Source organism: Mus musculus, chromosome 7 (assembly GCF_000001635.26).
Source record: "Mus musculus strain C57BL/6J chromosome 7, GRCm38.p6 C57BL/6J".
In the NCBI taxonomy this organism is placed as follows: domain Eukaryota; kingdom Metazoa; phylum Chordata; class Mammalia; order Rodentia; family Muridae; genus Mus; species Mus musculus.
In genome coordinates this window covers 86,995,049-87,014,524 of record NC_000073.6, presented here as the reverse complement: position 1 = coordinate 87,014,524, position 19,476 = coordinate 86,995,049, and the positions used below count along the sequence as shown (strand labels likewise).

The 19,476-nt window shown below is 34.6% G+C and overlaps 1 protein-coding gene across 1 annotated transcript in view; it reads right to left on the bottom strand.

The window, feature by feature from the left end:
- Window positions 1–18,060, bottom strand: part of Vmn2r79 (vomeronasal 2, receptor 79) — a 41,504-nt gene extending 23,444 nt beyond the window's left edge. The window contains exons 1-5 of the mRNA NM_001105190.1: window positions 17,864–18,060; window positions 13,041–13,320; window positions 11,847–12,653; window positions 10,912–11,139; window positions 10,361–10,484 (exon numbers count right to left, since the gene is read on the bottom strand). Of these exons, the coding sequence (NP_001098660.1) occupies window positions 10,361–10,484; window positions 10,912–11,139; window positions 11,847–12,653; window positions 13,041–13,320; window positions 17,864–18,060 (1,636 nt within the window). The remainder of the gene's footprint in view (window positions 1–10,360; window positions 10,485–10,911; window positions 11,140–11,846; window positions 12,654–13,040; window positions 13,321–17,863) is intronic.
- Window positions 18,061–19,476: the final 1,416 nt, after the last annotated feature.

Here is a 19,476-nt window from a genome sequence, read left to right as displayed (position 1 = left end):
AAATTCCTGAATAGAACAGCAATGGCTTGTGCTGTAAGATCAAGAATCAGTAAATGGGACCTCATAAAATTGCAAAGCTTCTGCAAAGCAAAAGACACCGTCAATACAACAAAAAGACCACCAACAGATTGGGAAAGGATCTTTACCTATCCCAAATCGGATAGGGGACTAATATCCAATATATATAAAGAACTCAAGAAGGTGGACCCCAGAAAATCAAATAACCCCATTAAAAAATGGGGCTCAGAGCTGAACAAAGAATTCTCACCTAAGGAATACCGAATGGCTGAGAAGCACCTGAAAAAATGTTCAACATCCTTAATCATCAGGGAAATGCAAATCAAAACAACCCTGAGATTCCACTTCACTCCAGTCAGAATGGCTAAGATCAAAAACTCAGGTGACAGCAGATGCTGGCGAGTATGTGGAGAAAGAGGAAGACTCCTACATTGTTGGTGGGATTGCAAGCTTGTACAACCACTCTGGAAATCAGTCTGGCTGTTCCTCAGAAAATTGGACATAGTACTACCGGAGGATCCCGCAATACCTCTACTGGGCATATATCCAGAAGATGTCCCAACCGGTAAGAAGGACACATGCTCCATTATGTTCATAGCAGCCTTGTTTATAATAGCCAGAAGCTGGAAAGAACCCAGATGCCCCTCAACAGAGGAATGGATACAGAAAATGTGGTACATTTACACAATGGTGTACTACTCAGCTATTAAAAAGAACGAATTTATGAAATTCCTAGGCAAATGGATGGACCTGGGGGGCATCATCCTGAGTGAGGTAACCCAATCACAAAGGAACTCATACAATATGTACTCACTGATAAGTGGATATTAGCCCAGAAACTTAGGATACCCAAGATACAAGATACAACTTGCTAAACGCGTGAAATTCAAGAAGAAGGAAGACCAAAATATGGACACTTTACCCCTCCCTAGAAATGGGAACAAAACACACATGGAAGGAGTTACAGAGACAAAATTTGGAACTGTGACAAAAAATGGACCATCTAGTGATGCAGGGATCCATCCCATACTCAGCTTCCAAACGCTGACACCATTGCACACACTAGCAAAATTTTGCTGAAAGGACCCAGATATAGCTCTCTCTTGTTAGACTATGCCGGGGCCTAGCAAATACAGAAGTGAATGATCACAGTCAGCTATTGGATGGGTCACACAGCCCCCAATGCAGGAGCTAGAGATATTACCCAAGGAGCTAAAGGAAACTGCAACCCTATAGGTGGAACAACAATATGAACTAACCAGTACCCCGGAGCTCTTGTCTCTAGCTGCATATGCATCAAAAGATGGCCTAGTCGGCCATCACTGCAAAGAAAGGCCCATTGGACTTGCCAACTTTAGATGCCCCAGTACAGGGGAATGCCAGGGCCAAAAAGGGGGAGTGGGTGGGTAGGGGAGTGGGGGGGGGGTGGATATGGGGGACCTTTGGGATAGCATTGAAAATTTAAACGAGGAAAATACCTAATAAAAATATTTTAAAAAATGTGGACCAAAAAACCAAAACAAAACAAAACAAAATAAAACAAAACAAAACCTGAAAACAAAAAACAAAGCAAAGAAACAAAAAAAGATTATGAAAAAATGGACTAAACATATATCTCCAGAATATTTCACCAAACACAAAGGAATACAGTATGTTCTCAGTACATCATGGAAATTACTCTGAAACTGACATAAACATGGTTACCAAGCAAATCTCAACAGATATATGAGAATTAAAGGACCCTTTATATATTACCATAACACCATGGATTAAAACTGGACTTTAAAAAGTACAGAAAGCCTACAAATTTGTGAAAACTGAACAACTCTAATAACTGACTGCAGGATCAGGAAAAAAATTAATTACAGACTTTGTATAATTCAGTGAAAATGAAGACACAGCATACTTAATATTATGAGACACAACGAAAGATATGATGAATGTTCATGGAACTAAGCACCTTCATAAAGTAATTGAAGAGCTTATTAATAGCAATTTAGAATACACTTAAATCTCTAGAAAAATACAGAAGCAAGAATACTCAAGGGGAAAAAGAGCAGGACATAATCAAATTCAGGGCAGAAATCAATAAACAAGAAACAAAGACTGATATATAAATACTCAACAAAATCAATAGATGGTTCATTGAAAAAATCAACTAGATAGACAAATTCTTAGCCCAACTAAATTTCAGAGAGACAATGTCTGATTTAACAAAGTACGAAATGAAAAGAGAACATAAGAATGTAAATTGAATTTTAAAAATTCCTGAACAGAACACCAATGGCTTATGATGTAAGATTGAGAATCGGCAAATGGGACCTCATAAAATTGCCAAGCTTTTCTAAGGCAAAAGACATTGTCAATGAGACAAAAAGGCCACCAACAGCTTGGGAAAGGATTTTTACCAATCCTCAATTCAATAGGGGACAAATGCGAGCATCAGCAATAAAATACAGGAGATGGAAGAGAGAATGTCAGGTGCAGAAGATTCAATAGAGAACATGGACACAACAATCAAATAAAGTGAAAAATACATAAAGATCCTGAATCAAAACATCCAAGAAATCCAGGACACAATAAGAACACCAAACCTAAGGATAATAGGTGTAGATGAGAATGAAGATTTTCAACTTAAAGGGCCAGATAATATCTTCAACAAAATTATAGAAAAAAAATTCCAAAACCTAAAGAAAGAGATGCCCATGAACATACAAGAAGCCTACAGAACTCCAAAGCGAGTGGACCAGAAAAGAAATTCCTCCTGCCACATGATAATCAGAACAACAAATGCACTAAATAGAGGTAAAATATTAAAAGTAGTAAAGGGAAAAGGTCAAGTAACATATAAAGGCAGACCTATTAGAATTACACCAGACTTCTCACCAGAGACTATGAAAATCAGAATATCCTAGACAGATGTTATGCAGACACTAAGAGAACACAAATGTCAGCCCAGGATACAATACCCAGTAAAATTCTCAATTACCATAGATGGAGTAACCAAAGTATTCCATGACAAAACCAAATTCATACAATCTTTCCACAAATCCAGTCCTTCAAAGGATAATAAAGAGAAAACACCAACACATGGACAGAAATTACGCCCAAGAAAAAACAAGAAAGTAATCCTTCAATCAACCTAAAAGAAGACAGCCACAGGAACAGAATCCAGAATTTAACAACAAAAATAATAGGAAGCAAAAATCATTTTTCTTTAATGTCTCTTAATATTAATGGACTCAGTTCCCCAATAAAATGCAAACATAAACAGACTGGCTACATAAACCCGACCCAACTTTTTGCTGCTTACAAGAAACCTACCTCAGGGACAAAGACTGATATACCTCAGAGTAAAATGAATTAGAAAGTGCGATTTGCAAATTCATCTGGAATAACAAAAAACCTAGGATAGCAAAAACTCTTCTCAAGGATTAAAGAACCTCTGGTGGAATCACCATGCCTGATCTCAAGCTGTGCTACAGAGCAGTTGTGATAAACACTTCATTGTCCTGGTACAGAAACAGACAAGTAGACCAATGGAATAGAATTTAAGACCCAGAAATGAACCCATACACCTATGGCCTCTTGATGTTTGACAAGGGAGCTAAAACCATCCAGTGGAAAAAAGACAGCATTTTTAAAACTTTTATTTATCACAAAATCATTTATTTTCTTTCTTTTCTTTCTTTTTATTAGATATTTTCTTTATATACATTACAAATGCTATCCCAAAAGTTCCCTATGCCCTGCCCCCTCCCTGCTCCCCTACCCACCCACTCCTGCTTCTTGGCCCGGGCATTCCCCTGTACTGGGGCATATAAAGTTTGCAATACCAGGGGGCCTCTCTTCCCAGTTATGGCCAACTAGGCCATTTTCAACAGATGGTGCTGGTGGTTATCATGTAGAAGAATGGGAATTGATCCATTCTTATCTTCTTATACAAAGCTCAAGCCTAAGTGGATCAAGGAACTCCAAATAAAACCAGAGACACTGAAAATTATGGAGGAGAAAGTGGGGGAAAGTCTCAAAGATATGGCACAGTACGGCAGGGGTTGGGGGTGGGGGAAGGGGCTCCTGAACAGAACAGCAGTGGCTTGTGTTGTAAGATCCAGAATGGAGAAATGGGACCTCTAAAAATTGCAAAGCTTCTGTAAGGCAAAAGACACTGTCAATAAGATAAAAAGGTCACCAACAGATTTGAAATGTATCTTTTCAAATCCTAAATCAGATAGGGGACTAATATCCAATATACATAAAGACCTCAAGAAGATGAACTACAAAAAAATCAAATAACCTTATATAAAAATGTGATTCAGAGCTAAACAAAGAATTCTCACCTGAGGAATACTGAATGGCTAAGCACACCTAAAAAAAATGTTCAACATCCTTAATCATCAGCGAAATGCAAATCAAAATAACCCTCACACCAAAATAATTCCACCTCACACCAGTCAGAATGGCTAAGATCAAAAATTCAGGTGACAGCAGATTCTAGTTAGGATGTTGAGAAAGAGGACTACTCCTCCATTGTTGGTGGGATTGCAATCTGGTACAACCACTCTGGAAATCAGTCTGGTGGTTCCTCAGAAAATTGGACATAGTACTGCTGGAAAATTCAGCAATACCACTCCTGGGCATCTAGCTAGAATATATTCCAATTTAAAATAAGGACACTTGCTCCACTATGTTCATTGCCAGCCTTATTTATAAAACCCGAAACTTGAAAGAAAACAGATGTCCCTCAGCAGAGGAATGGATACAGAAACTGTGGTACATTTCACAATGGAGTACTACTCAGCAATTAAAAACAATAAATTTATGCAATCCTTAAGTAAATGAATGAATCTGGAGGATATCATCCTGAGTGAGGTAACCCATTCACAAAAGAACACACCTGATATGCACTCACTGAGAAACTTAGAATACCCAAGATACAATTTGTAAAACAAACAAATCTCAAGGAGAAGGAAGACCAACCTGTGGATACTTCATTCCTTCTTAGAATGGGGAACAAAATACTCATGGAAGGAGTTACAGAGACCAAGTTCAGAGCTGAGATGGAATGAAGGATTATCCAGAGACTGCCCCATCTGGGGATGCATGCTGTATACAACCACCAAACTTAGACACTATTACATATGCCAGAAAGATTTTGTTGACAGGACCCTGATATAGCTTTTTCTTGTGAGGCTATGCCAGTGCCTGGAAAATATAGAAGTAGATATTCACAGTCGTCTATTCGATGGAACACAAAACCCCTAATGAAGGAGTTAGAGAAAGTACTCAAGGAGCTAAAGGGGTCTGCAGCCCTATAGGAGGAACAACAATATGAACTAACCAGTACCCCCTGCCCCTCTCTGAACTCTGTCTGTAGTTGCATATGTAGCAGAGGAAGGCCTAGTCGGCCATCAATGAAATGAGAGGCCATATGTCTTGGGAATATCATATGCCCTAGTACAGGGGAATGTCAAGGCCAGGAAGTGGGAGTGGGTCGGTTTTGGATCAGGACCAGGGGAGGATATAGGGGACTTTTGGGATAGCATTTGAAATGTAAATGAGAAAATATCTAATAAAAAAAAAGAAAAAAATGACAGAAACAAGAACAAAATCAACATAGGAATATTATTTATGAGTACTGTTGATATAACCATCATGTACCTCAGGGTCTGCTGTCCTGTAAAAACAAACAAACAAACAAACAAACAAACAAACGAAAACAAAAACCAAAAACAGAAAATAAAACAAACAAAAAAAACAACAAAAACAACAACAACAAAACATCAACATATATTTTTACAGACCTTTATAGAGCATTTTTTAAAGTCAAGAGATAAACAGGATATCTTGAACAAAGCAGAACTGCTGGATGAGTCACCATTTCTGGTTTCAAGTTGTACTAAAGATCTATAAAAGTTGCATGATTTTGGCATAAAATTTGGCACATTGATCAATGGAATTGAATGGAAGATGAGAGATAAATTGCATACCTAAGGACCTTGATATTGCATCAATAATCCAGAAATACATGCTTCTTTAAGAAATGGTGTGTGTTAAACTGGATGTCTGTATGTAGAATATAAATAGATTCACATTTACCTCTGTACAAAATTCTCCTGTTTAATTGCAAACATTTACCTCTGTACAAAATTCTCCTGTTTAATTGCAACAAAGACCTCATCATAGAATTAGATTTATTGTACCTGAGTGCAAAAGAATTGTCTGTATGTAGAATATAAATAGATTCACATTTATCTCTACATAAAATTCTCCTGTTTAATTGGATCAAAGACCTTACCACAAAATTAGATTCATTGTACCTGATTGCAAGAGAATAGTCAGGGAATACATTGGCACAAGACACTGTTCTGAAGAAAAGACCAGTAGACCAGACACTAACACCAATAACTTATAAAGGATCATTATATAACTGAACACTTCTTTAAAGTATAAAATACCAAAAATTAAACACCACCACATTCTAAGAATTGGAAAAGCATTTTTATATCTTTGCATTCATAAGAAGGCTAATATCCAAAATGTAGAATGACTTAGGAAACTAGATATCAAAAAATACAATTTACAAAACAGATACAGAATTAAATGGAGAATTCTATAGAGAGGAGTATCAAATAGCTGTGAAACAGTTACATAGAAATTCATCCACCTCAGCCATTATGGAAATACTCAAATACATTTTGAGATTTCATTTTTATTTGTAAATATGGCTAAATTCAATAACACAAATGATAGTTCATGTAAGCATGCATGTGAGGCAATAGGAACATGTCTCCACTGCTGATAGGAACACAAACATATAAAACAACTATGAAATAAATATGGCAATTTCTGAGAAAACTGGGAATAGATCTCTTGTCAACCCCATATATACCACTGTGGAAATATAGTACAGTATAAACATTTTGAAAACTATGAGAATGGTCCTAGTGAACACTTCCAATAATGGAAATTACAGAGGTTAAACTTGTGCTCTTTGGCAACCAGGAATGTGCTGTGATGGGTTAAAATTGGTTGAGTTGTTGATTGAGAAGTTTGGAAGAAAATCTGTAAACAATCCTTGTTGATAGTTGGTCAGAATGTAACCATCAGAATCCTGATAGCATAGCCCCATTGCCAATGACAACTTCAACTCTGGTTATTGAGTATGGAATGGTATAGTTGGTATAGGCTAGAAATCTTATTCTACAGGCAATGCAAATATAACACAGATGTTACAACATCCACTAAACCCTTCCCCTACAATATGCCCAGCAAGATGTGCTGAGGCAATGGTAGCACATAACTTGTTGAAATGAACAATCAATGACATTTTTAACTTAATACCTACTTAACAAGGAGTTCATTCCCAATCTTACTTGTATTGTTATACCCTGGACAATGGATATTCCAGAAAATTAGCAAATCCCAAATAGTACAGTACTACCTGAGGATCCAGCTATACCACTCCCGGGCATATACACAGAAGATGCTCCAACTTGTAATAAGGACTCATGCTCCACTGTGTTCATAGCAGCCATATTTACAATAGCCAGAAGCTGGAAACAACCCAGATATCCCTCAACAGAGGAATGCATACAGAAAATGTGATACATTTACACAATGGAATACTACTCAGCTATTAAAAACAATGATTTCATGAAATAAGCAGGCAAATGGATGGAACTTGAAAATATTATCCTGAGTGAGGTAATCTAATCACAAAAGAACACGAGTGGTATGCACTCACTGATAAGTGGATATTAGCCTAGAAGTTCAGAATACCGAAGATTCAATTAACAGACCAAATGAAGCTTAAGAAGAAGGAAGACCAAAATGTGCATGCTTTAGTGCTGTTTAGAAGAGTGAACAAAATACTCATTGTAGGAAATATGGAGACACAGTGTGGAACAGAGACTGAAGGAAGGCCATTCAGAGACAGGCTCACCGGGGGATCCATCCCATATACAGCCACCAATACAGACACTATCACTGATGCTGGTAAGTGCTTCCTGACAGGAGCCTTGTATGGCTCTCTCCTGAGAAGCTCTGCCAGAGCCTGACAAATACAGAGGTAGATGCTCACAGCCACCCATTAGGCTGAGCCAGGGGGTCCCTGATGGAGGACCTCGAGAAGAGACTGAAGAAGCTGAGGGAGTTTGCAGCCCCATGGAGGGAGCAACAATGCTAACAGGCCAGAACCCTTGGAGCTCCCTGGGACTGGACCACCAACAAAAGAAAACACATGGAGGAACCCATAATGCTTGCTGCATGTGTGGGAGAGGATGGCCTTTTTGGACATCATTGGGAGGAGAAGCCCTTTTACCTGATGGTGTTTGATGCCCCAAAGTACAGGAATTCCAGGGCCCAAATGGGTGATAGGTGGGTGGGTAGGGGAATACCCTCAGAGAGGCAGGGATAGGGGTTTCCGAAGGGGAGATCTGGTTAGGGGAAAACATTTGAAATCTAAATAAAGAAAATATCCAAACAAAATTATATATCTATATCTATGTATCTATCTATGTATCTATCTATGTATCTATCTATGTATCTATGTATCTATGTATCTATCTATCTATCTATCTATCTATCTATCTATCTATCTATCTATCATCTATCTATCTATCTATCTATCATCTATCTATCTATCTATCTATCTATCTATCTATCTATCTATCTATCTATCTATCGTGTGTGTGTGTGTGTGTGTGTGTGTGTGTGTGTAAATATGTATTTAGATCAGTGCCCTATCCCAGCATCAGGAGAGAAGCTTTACTTTTTTTCCCATTTTTTATTAGGTATTTAGCTCATTTACATTTCCAATGCTATACCGAAAGTCCCCCATACTCACCCACCCCCAGAGAGAAGCTTTTCTAAATAGCAGATAGGAGCAGGTGTATAGACCCTAGCCAGGCATGCAGAGAGAGACTAAAATAGACATCTTCATCATGGCTCTCTCTTCAGAAGAATAGGATAGGGAAAAGTGAAAAATACAGGAGGATTGCAGAACACCAGAAGAAAAAATTTTCTTCCAATTCAATTAGGCAGAACCCTCACATTAGAGTTACAAAAACAAAAGCATCTAGAAAGAAGCATGAGTCGGTCTGCACCAGGTCCTCTGAATATATGGTTAGCTTGAGTTTCTGTGGAACTAGTAACAGTGGGAACAGATATATCTCTGACTGCTTGCTGGCTTTTGAAACTCATTTCCTCCTATTGGGTTGCCTTGTCCATCCTTGATATAATGACTCTTGGCTTATCTTATCTTCTTTTGCCATGTTTTACTATGTTCTTTTGGATGTCCAAACTTTTCTGAACATAAAATAAAACAGGAATGGTTCTGGGAGAGAGAAATATGGGAAGAAGGAAAGAAAAATAGAGGTATTGGGAACGTGGCTGGATTTACAATGAAGAAAAACATATAAGAGGAAGACAAATTTAATAAAATTTATTTAAGTGTTCTGTATTTAACCAACTCAAAAGTCTATAAATTTGACCATTTATTTGATTTCGATACATGTGCTAAAATATAATTTCTATCAATAAAAGTGTATTAAGTTCATTTTATATATCACTTTAAGTATTTTAGATTCTTACTGTAGTGTCTGGGTTGTATGGTGAAATTTTGTTAATATTATAGTGCAGTTTTTGAAACATGTACTTCATCTTCATAATCCTGAAATGCAAATCATGTGGAACCATTTCCATATTGGACTGGTTCTTTAACTTTCCATTCTTTGCTTGGCTATTTCTAACACCTGCAATCTTTTTAATGAACCACTACTTTGGAAAATCAATTTCAAAGCTATTATTAACCAATTTAGATAGCAATACCTTTAGAATTATGAAATCTCTGTATGTAGTAGATGTGAAACTTAGAATAAAAGTTGTTATTCAGATTTCCACATGTTGGATGAAAGAAATAATCTGTGAACCTGATAATTGATAATGCAAACTGTCAATGATACTTTTGATCTACCATAGGATAATTTAAAAACTCATACTTCTAAAACATGATATAACATCATAATCATTTATAATCAGTTATAATCATTATAACTGATTGTTATAAAACTCAAAAAGGCAAAGTATCTAAACCTTTAATAAATTTGAAGCATGCAACCATAAGAAATGTGTGATCTTTAATATTCTAAAGATAATTGTTTTCATTGCTTCTAGAATTATGAAACAAAAATATAGTTGACGAGACAGGGAGTTTAATACATCATATCAGTGTTATTGTTTTTTTTTTCACTTTTATTTATCTTTTCCTTTTCACAAATGACATTAGTGTGAATATGGGAGATATAAACAATTTTATTACTTTGAGAAAACATATCCTCACCTGTCATGTTGGAAATTTCGTTTTCTGGGCAGGGGTAACAATCAAAACAGCAGACAGCCTTACCCTCCTGAAAGTATTTTCTGAGTCCTGGTCTGCAAGGTACACTACATGCGGAGGCTATAGTCTGAAGAAAATCAGACACATTATAGAAATAAACAGTTTAGCAAATGTGTCAAACACTGCAGTGATTCACAAGAGAAAGCCATCGAAAGATCTCCTTTTACATAATATATCATGTTATAAAGCAAAAATTACATTGTTTTCTTATTTAATGATAAAATTTTATAAATATTTAGTGATTTTTATATCATGAAACATGAGAGAGTAAGAGAGAGATCAAATAGCTGGAGAGATACAGAGAGATACAGAGAGAGAGAGAGAGAGAGAGAGAGAGAGAGAGAGAGAGAGAGAGAGAGAGAGAGAGAATGAATCTAGGATGGTGGAAGTCAATAAATGAGGAAATGTTAAAAATTTTATTCCTTAACAAAAAAGTAGATAAGATTATAGGTTCTTTTGCTTCATGTAAAGTATTAAAATTAAAACTAAATTACCTGTTTGATATCTGTAGCCCACTCTATCATTTCATCAGATATAAACAGTTGTTGACCATTTGGAAAATGACCAGAAAATCTTCCTATTTTCATTTTAAGTCCTTCGTGTTTTAGGAAATCCATGATATAGAAAATGTCATACTCTGTATCCCGTTCTCTATTCTGGTTCATGTTTATTAGGTCTCCAACAGGGTTTACAAATTGTATGGTCTTCAGAAAAGAGAACATCTAAGACACATTTGTCATTTTAGTTTCAAGTATGCATACACATTAATACAGAAACTATAAAGATTGGAATGTCACTCATATCCACTATCCACTCATAATGGCCAAATTTATTTGAAGTATTCAGTGCCAAAAAAGTAAAATATATTAGATATACATTTAAATATTCACTATGATTTACAAATGCCATTTTCTCTCAGTATTTTATGTCATAATACATGCACACAGGAATTTTTGTTTAGAGAATAGTGATGAGTTATCCATTTTCTTTTTGTGAACACTGTTATTTGATTATAAGACAGGGAAACTAAATACTCAATTTCTGAAAATATGGAAAAACTAACTAAAATTAAGAGAGCTATTCATTACATAAATTAGAAACTTTCAGTTCAAATGAAAAACAGATCATTTTCTTTATTTCATTTATTAATTTGATGACAAAATATCAAATGTTAAATCATGAGATGCATGTATGATGGAAATGTGGGACGAAATTTCATGACCATGATTGTGAAGTGCTGGCTTGGTGGCATTTTTGGCTGTCACAAAAATTATGAAACTAACATGATATGCCTCTTATACAGTGGCAGAGTGTGGAAATACATGCATTTAGGATAAAGGTTACTTATTAACATTGATTTTAACTTTAAGATTCACATTATGAATGCCACCTCTATGATGTATGTTCCATTCAGTGTAAGAATTATTACCTTCCAGGAGTTAAATTCCAGTACCTTTCCATCATTCTCTGAGCATGTATCTACTTGTTGCAGAAGCATCTCATGAAGTGAGTGGGCCACAGCATACACAGAATTGTATAAGTTGTAACATGTTTCACTCATAGACATTCCAAGAGGTGGCACAAAAAACCTTTTAAGTAGGGTTTTGGTTGGACAATTCTTCAGTGTTTTACAATCAGGTGGTGGCAAAGAACACTTAAAGTAAGTCCACCACAGTTTAGCCAATGAAATGTCATTACTGTAGTTAGATGGGTGCACTGTCTGCATGAATTGTTTAAAACCAGACATCTCAGACTGCTGATGTGAAAAAATGAGAGTTCCATGCACAGAGTTAAGCATGAATTCACCTATCATTGTGATTATATCAAATTGTGACACACTGACCCAAAGTCTCTGAATGTTTTCAGATTTCCATAGTATGAAGTTAAACTGTAGAGGAGATTCTTTATCTCCATAGACAATGACAACTTTTGCTGATGACATTGTGATTTGGTGATAATATTTATGATACATTTTAAGGTATAACTTCCTATTGTATGTGATAATAGTTACAAATGCTAAGCAGACAGTGTTACTTTCCATTCCTGCTCTCAATTCAGAAAGGAACTGAATTCCATGGTCATCATCTGTAATGATGACTCCTACCCAGTTCCATCTGAAGTGAACGGCTAGGGACACCATGCCTTGTGGTAGAGATGTGTCCTTGGGAGTCATCTGGTAGAGATGAGGAAACTGTTCCTGGTCATTTAGGAGAAGATGAAAATGACCACAGTAAAGCTGAAAGATATTGACCAGAAGCATCACTATGAAGCAATGGAATGCATGGTGCTCAGTCTAAGATCAAAATGTGCTAGAGCACATGCTAGAAGTGTGAGAAAATGTGGATTCTTCATCTTTTTATTAATATCATATCCAACTTCTTGTGAATTGCTGTACAAGTACAGATAAACTAAATCCTTTGGTAAAACAACTGACATTATGTTGTTTCTCCTGCCCATTTGTCATAAAGTTTTTGTTTTTGCCAAAGAAAGTACCTAACCTATATATTTGATAGATAAGAATATGTATATAAATGAATTCTCTGCCTTTTAGTCAGCCTTGGTACTCAGAAACTCAGACTGTAGTAAGATTGTATTTCAATAAATGTAACCCTCTCTGACTTACCTCTGGAGTTTGGGAGAAGTACAGGAATGGTCCAAGTATGTAAGATGTTATCCATATAGGTCCAGTCAGTACAATTAAATATCGTCTTTGATTTTTACAGTAGTAATTAGGAATAATTTCCTTTTTTTTCAAGGACCAAATTCTTTTCACATTATCCGCAATTAGGTTACATTCAATCTTAACTATTAGGGAAGTGTTAGGTAGAATATAACTGTTCCTATTGATTTCTTCAGCAGCAAAATAAACAGAGGAAATCAAGTGGATGGTCTTAAGGGTCACCCTGAAAACAGAGCACACCAATCATGGGGTTATTGGTTATAATTATTGTAATCTTAAATAAAATTCGTTGTGGGTTAAGCAAAGAATTTTTTGAGTTTTGTGACCCATTCATATGTTGACACAGTTCCTTATTGTAATGTATTATGGTGTGAGGCATTCAAAACAATTTAACTATCTGAAATTTTTTTAATTTGATGAATTGAACTTTATTTCTGTTCTGAAGTCTTGAGCCTAATATACATAAATGTATTAAGCATTTATAGAGTTTTCTGTTATATTCTTCTCGACCTTTTAACTGTGTTCTAAAGTTAGATACCATGTACTTTTTTCTTTTGAGTTTTTAATAAAGTTTTTAATATGAATTTTATGTTAACAGGATTCTGTCATTTATGAAATCTTCTACAGTTCCATCTTGGTTTTCTTGAACATGGTGAAATATCCATGTGTCGTCAATGAATATGAAAGATTTATGACCAAAGATTGAATATGCCCATGCCTTCATCTTATAACTCTTATACTTAATATGTGGGGAAAGAAATGAGAATTATCTGCTATCTTGAATGTTACACTTCTTTATAGAATCAGCACTAAAAAAAATGTCATGACACTCATAACAGAATTAAGAGTAGGTAGCTAAATTTGTGTGTGTCAACAATTGCCAAATCCTAAATAATACTAAGATAATGAAAATACCACAATAATTCTTACACTCTTTTCTTCACTCCACATAGTTCATCTCTTTTTATTTTCCATTTGAGGCTGTACAAAATTGAGTGATATAAACTTGGTTATAACAATAGCATTCCCCTGTTCAGACTGAGCTCATCTCGCTTCACATGCTCCTGTCAGTTGTACTAATTCATTCGTTCTCTACAGTCCCTGGCTATCACATGACTGGCCTTGGGTTCTATTTGGTTCAGATTTGTCCAGATATTTTCTGTTTCTAATATGTTTATTAAATTTTTCTATTTTATTAAACATATTTTAACTGGATTTTTCAGCTTTGATATATTATATACTGTTGGTAATCTTGTTTAACAATTGCATATTTCAGTATATTGCACGTAAGCTTTTTTACTTTTGCCTCGTCTGTATTTTCTGTAGTGCTTTGTGACTATAGTAAATATTTATGTAATTGGACATAACTTTTGGCTCTGAAGCTGGTATTGAATGAACTTAATGTTTTATGTTCTCTATTATTTACTAAATTTTATTTTTTAATCATTTTTCTAGTTTTATTCCCTTATTTATTGGAGATTTTCTTTCATTCAGAAATACCTGAAATTGTGCCATATTTTTTAAGGCGATTGCCACTAATGTCAGATGTACATTTTGAGAACTGAGTTCTCCAATTAATCCACTTCAATTGCAGAAGTATGAAGGTTTACTCTGTCAAGAAATATCGAATTTTCTTTACAAAGTACAGTTTAGAATTAAAAAAAATTAAAAAAACAATCTTAAATAATGAAATTACTAGTAGGAGTATCACCACATCTGATCTTACTTTGTACTCCACACCTTTATAATAAAATGGGCTTAATGGGGGTGGTAGTTGATGAATAGAATTAATAAGGACTTATCTATAAATGCATACCTTTCTACATATGATTTTTAAATAATAAATACAGAAAATTTCACTAAAATAAAGAAACCATCTTGAATAATGTTATAAGCTCAATTTTATGGCTTCATTGAGAAGAATAAAAATACATCCGTGTCTATAAAAGAAATCTCAACTCTAAATTTTGTATTTCTACTGGAAATAGAAAAACTCACTTGTGATACAGTTTGAAGGATATACTTAATACCAACTACATGAACAATATAAGATAAACTCTGTGATATGTTGGAAATTCTTTGTCTCATATTTTATCAGCAGATTAGCTTTTGAAGTTTAGAGGGTTTTGTGTTTATGATATAGTTTCTGAACTTTTCTTTTTATGGGCTTCTTGTTTGTAAAGACGCAAATGTCTATTTTTATATTTGTATAGTATGTGCCTCATGCCTTTTTTGTTTTTGCAGGGGCTCATTTTCTGCTTGTTTGAATTTATTTTATAGTCTGAAATATTTGTTTACTCTTATTTTATTATTATTCTTTATGTGACATTTTTAATGGGTAATGATGTAGGTCCATATGGGATGTAATTAGTAAAGGTTTTCTCAGGAGTTGAAGGAGGTAAATTCACAATTTAAGCATGTTTCACTAAAAGTGCATTTTATATAAACAATGCTGGGGACATAAATTTGATTTATGCTGTAAATTTAGAAGGACTTGGGAAATAGTATGCTTAGTAAAAAGCATAATAAGGCACAAGGCATATTATATTAAAGTATATTATTATATTTCAATTATATTAAAAATTCAAATAGAACAGAAAGTAGATTTTGTAATAGGGTTGGTATGAGTTTATAAAAAGATAAGGGTTGAGGAAATAGCATTCAAGATTCCCAGTGAAATATTCTAAGTATTTTAAGTATGACTGTGGTGTTGGACACACACACACACACACACACACACACACACACACACACACACACAAACACACACACACACACAAACATATGTTGTATTCATACTTTAAACACATGGATCATAAATTATGTAACTACAAAACCTAAACTGAAAAGCATAACCATCTAAATCAAATTAGCTATAAGAAATTCTGTGTTTAATTTTTATCAAATCATATACTTTAATTTACATTAACCTTTTATCATACAATTATATTATAGTCAATTATTTCTACAAGAAATATTTAATGCTTTACATTTTAAAAATATTGTTGGTTTTGTTCTGCCATTATCAATGATACCACATTTTCTATTGTGCTTGGTGAGTGTCTACTTATCAGTTATGGGATTTCTCTTAAATCTGTGGAAAGTTTGAAGTTTATCTGGTGAATATTTCCTGTTCAGTGGAACACAATGTCTTCTACTTCTAAGCATGAAAGTGAAGTGACATTTGAGTTTTCAAAATTGAAGGTTCTAGTCAGTTATTACTATTATCAATTATTATTATTATTATTATTATTATTATTATTATTATTATTATTTCATATAAACCTCCTACATACACATATGAGAAATTATTCACTCCATATATATCTGTGCATAAAATATAATTAACATATGGACTTATATAGGCAATGAATAGATGCTGAATGAGAAATAAGAGTAATTGTTTAAACTATATCCTCTTGTAGTTAAACTGCATGCAATGGAAGTTCAGCTATATAACAACATATCTGTGGTGCAAAATAGACTTGATTGTTTTCTTTTCTTTTTTAAATAATTCCACATAGTAGCATGGGGGAATGCATAAATCTGGAAGAATTATTGGAAGGTATTAAGTATGTTGATAATTGCATTCTATGCTAACTTCAAGTGGGTGATTCATTTTTAAAAAAGGTAACACTGGGTAAGGCTCTTTAGGAGAAAATAGGAAAACATTTATGCATAGTTCACAGTCATTTGAATTGTTGTCTGAGTTATTGTAAATGACTCTGTAGATGTACATCAAAGGAAAAAATAACTCTCATATGATGAAGGTCTAACACTTATTAGTGCTATAGGAGAGTTAATTTAAAAACCATCCTAGGGATGCATGGTGTTTTCACTATATGAAAATCCATTAATGTGCTTTACCATAAAACTAACTCAAAAATTCACATGGTCATCTCAGATACTGAAAATAAATTTGACTAAACAAAATACCTCATCACATTAAAAATATTGGAGATATCACGAATTCAAGCATCAGTTCTAAACATAATAAAACAATATAAAAGATCCTTAGATGAAATGTCTAACAGTGGGTAGGAGGAACCTGTATAGTCCACCTTCAGTACAAAGACAGAGTAAAATGTGGCTGGGTAGGGTTGTCATCCCACAGTCAAAAACTCTGACCCAGAAAAGTTTCTGTCAAAAATAACTGCAGTGGCAAATATGGAGAAAAGATGAAGGAACAGGAGGTCCAGTAATCTGGCCAAATTGGGATCCATCTCAAGGAAGGCTCTAAGAACTATTACTGATGCTATGGTGTGCTTACACATACAGGAGCCTAACATTACTGTCCTTTGAGAGGCCCAATAAGCAGCTGCAGATACTTTCACTCAATGATTGGACTGAATTTGGGGATCCCTGTGGTTGAATTAGAGAAAGGCTGCCAGAAGCTGAGGAGAAGGGAAATCCAATAGTAAGACCATCAGTGTGAACTAAACTGGACCCCTAGATGTCTCAGACACATAGCCACAAACAAGGCACCATAGACTAGCATCACATGAAACCATAAGATATAAATTGTCATATAAAGGGCATCTCTCTAAGATCAAAGTCAATAGTGTAATTTATTCATTCTACATCTAACTGGATTTGTGATTCAAAAACAATCTACACAATAAACTACCATAATTGGAAAAATGACCAGCCATGTTTTAGTTATGTGCTAGAGAAGGACAGCCAGAAGGCACATAGGATTTTATTTCTCACTCACTGTCCCTGGCATGTGTTATGTGCATTTATGCATAAATGAAACATGCACTTACTTCTTGTCTAGATTCTCACTGAAGTAATCATTCTTCACATAACCATGCTTTGTATACATGGAAAAGAAACAATCAGCCTCTTTATCGCCTAGATAGTTTTCTCTGTCTTTTATTCTCCAAAAGCACCTGGGGTCGCTCAAATAGCAAAAAAGAAAGGAAAGCTTCAGAACCAAGAAGACAAAAGTCAAAGAGAACATCTTTGCAGTGCCATCAAGATAGGTGCTTGAGAAAAATGCAGCATGAAGTATCAGGCGGGTAGAATGTCACATATCAAATTTCCATGAACACATTCAGTTGTCACTTTTTATTTCTTTAGTTACTATTACAGAACACAAGTACTTCTCACAGCATTTGCTTTTCAGTTCACTGTTTGCCTCTGGAGGATTCTGAAGCACTCTCTGCCCTTGGGCTCTGCATCTGAGATCCTATGTCCAGGTGAAAAACAGGGAAAATAATTTTGGTCAGGATTGTTCTCTATATATACCTTATGATTTCATTCATGTAAGTAAACATAAAGTTTCCAGACATGATTTCTTTTGGGAATATTTTCTCACAAGCACCGTTCATTCTAGTTTTCTGAAATCATTTGTAAGAGTTCACTCTGATTATGTAGGTTATTCCTATGAGTTTTACAAGCAATTATGTCAAGGAATCCAACCAACTGAACCCAATTGACATTAGTAATAAAATGATTTTTAAAAGTAAAGAATACCTTTATGCATCTTAAACACTGGTAGACAATAACTTTATATGGGTGCTTTCTGTCTGATTTTTGTTTCTTGCACTTATTATGAATTGAATTATATTAGAACATGGTCATGGAAAATACATAATTTGGATGATGTTATTCATAAGCTGTTAAATGTGAAATCCAAGGCAAGCAATTTTTTTATTTCATTTTTCATTAAATAGCAACCTGAGTGCACATAGTATAATGTGCACTGTCTTATGTAACCTCAAGGTGTATTAATTTTATTTTTGAGGTTGACTAAGAAATCCATTCTTTAATATGCAAGAATGATTTACATAAGAATATGTCATTACAATGAACAGGTGTCTTAGATTATTTTGTTTGACTTACAATTTAAAGTCAGTTCTAAACATTCTTTTTATTCTTCATCTGTGGTGATTTCCTTTATGGTAGGGTTTCTGGTGTATAAACATAGACATTAAACAGTACAAATTATCTGCCGAGGAAAATCTTAAATATTCTTCATAAAAGACAGAAAATAACCTCTTTCTTTGTGGCTGAGCATATAACTCAGTGAACATGTTCATTAGTAATACTCTTTCTAAGAATGCATTTTCGAAGATATAACTTTGTTATTTTAGGGTTTTTTTAGCTATTGAATTATATTGCAAGAGCAAGAATATAATATGTTGAAAACTTTTATGTGCTACTTTTTAGATCTTAGATAGTCTTTAGTATTACAAGTCATTTTGATCACAATCACACCATTCTCTAATTCTTTTATTTCTACAATCACTGTCCATCCAACTGTGTCTCCTTTATCTTTTAAACCCTTTCAGCTTATTTACTGCCAAAATTGTTATGGAAAAATTGATCTTCTAAAGATTTATGGTAAACTTGTCATGGTATAAACTCTCTCTCT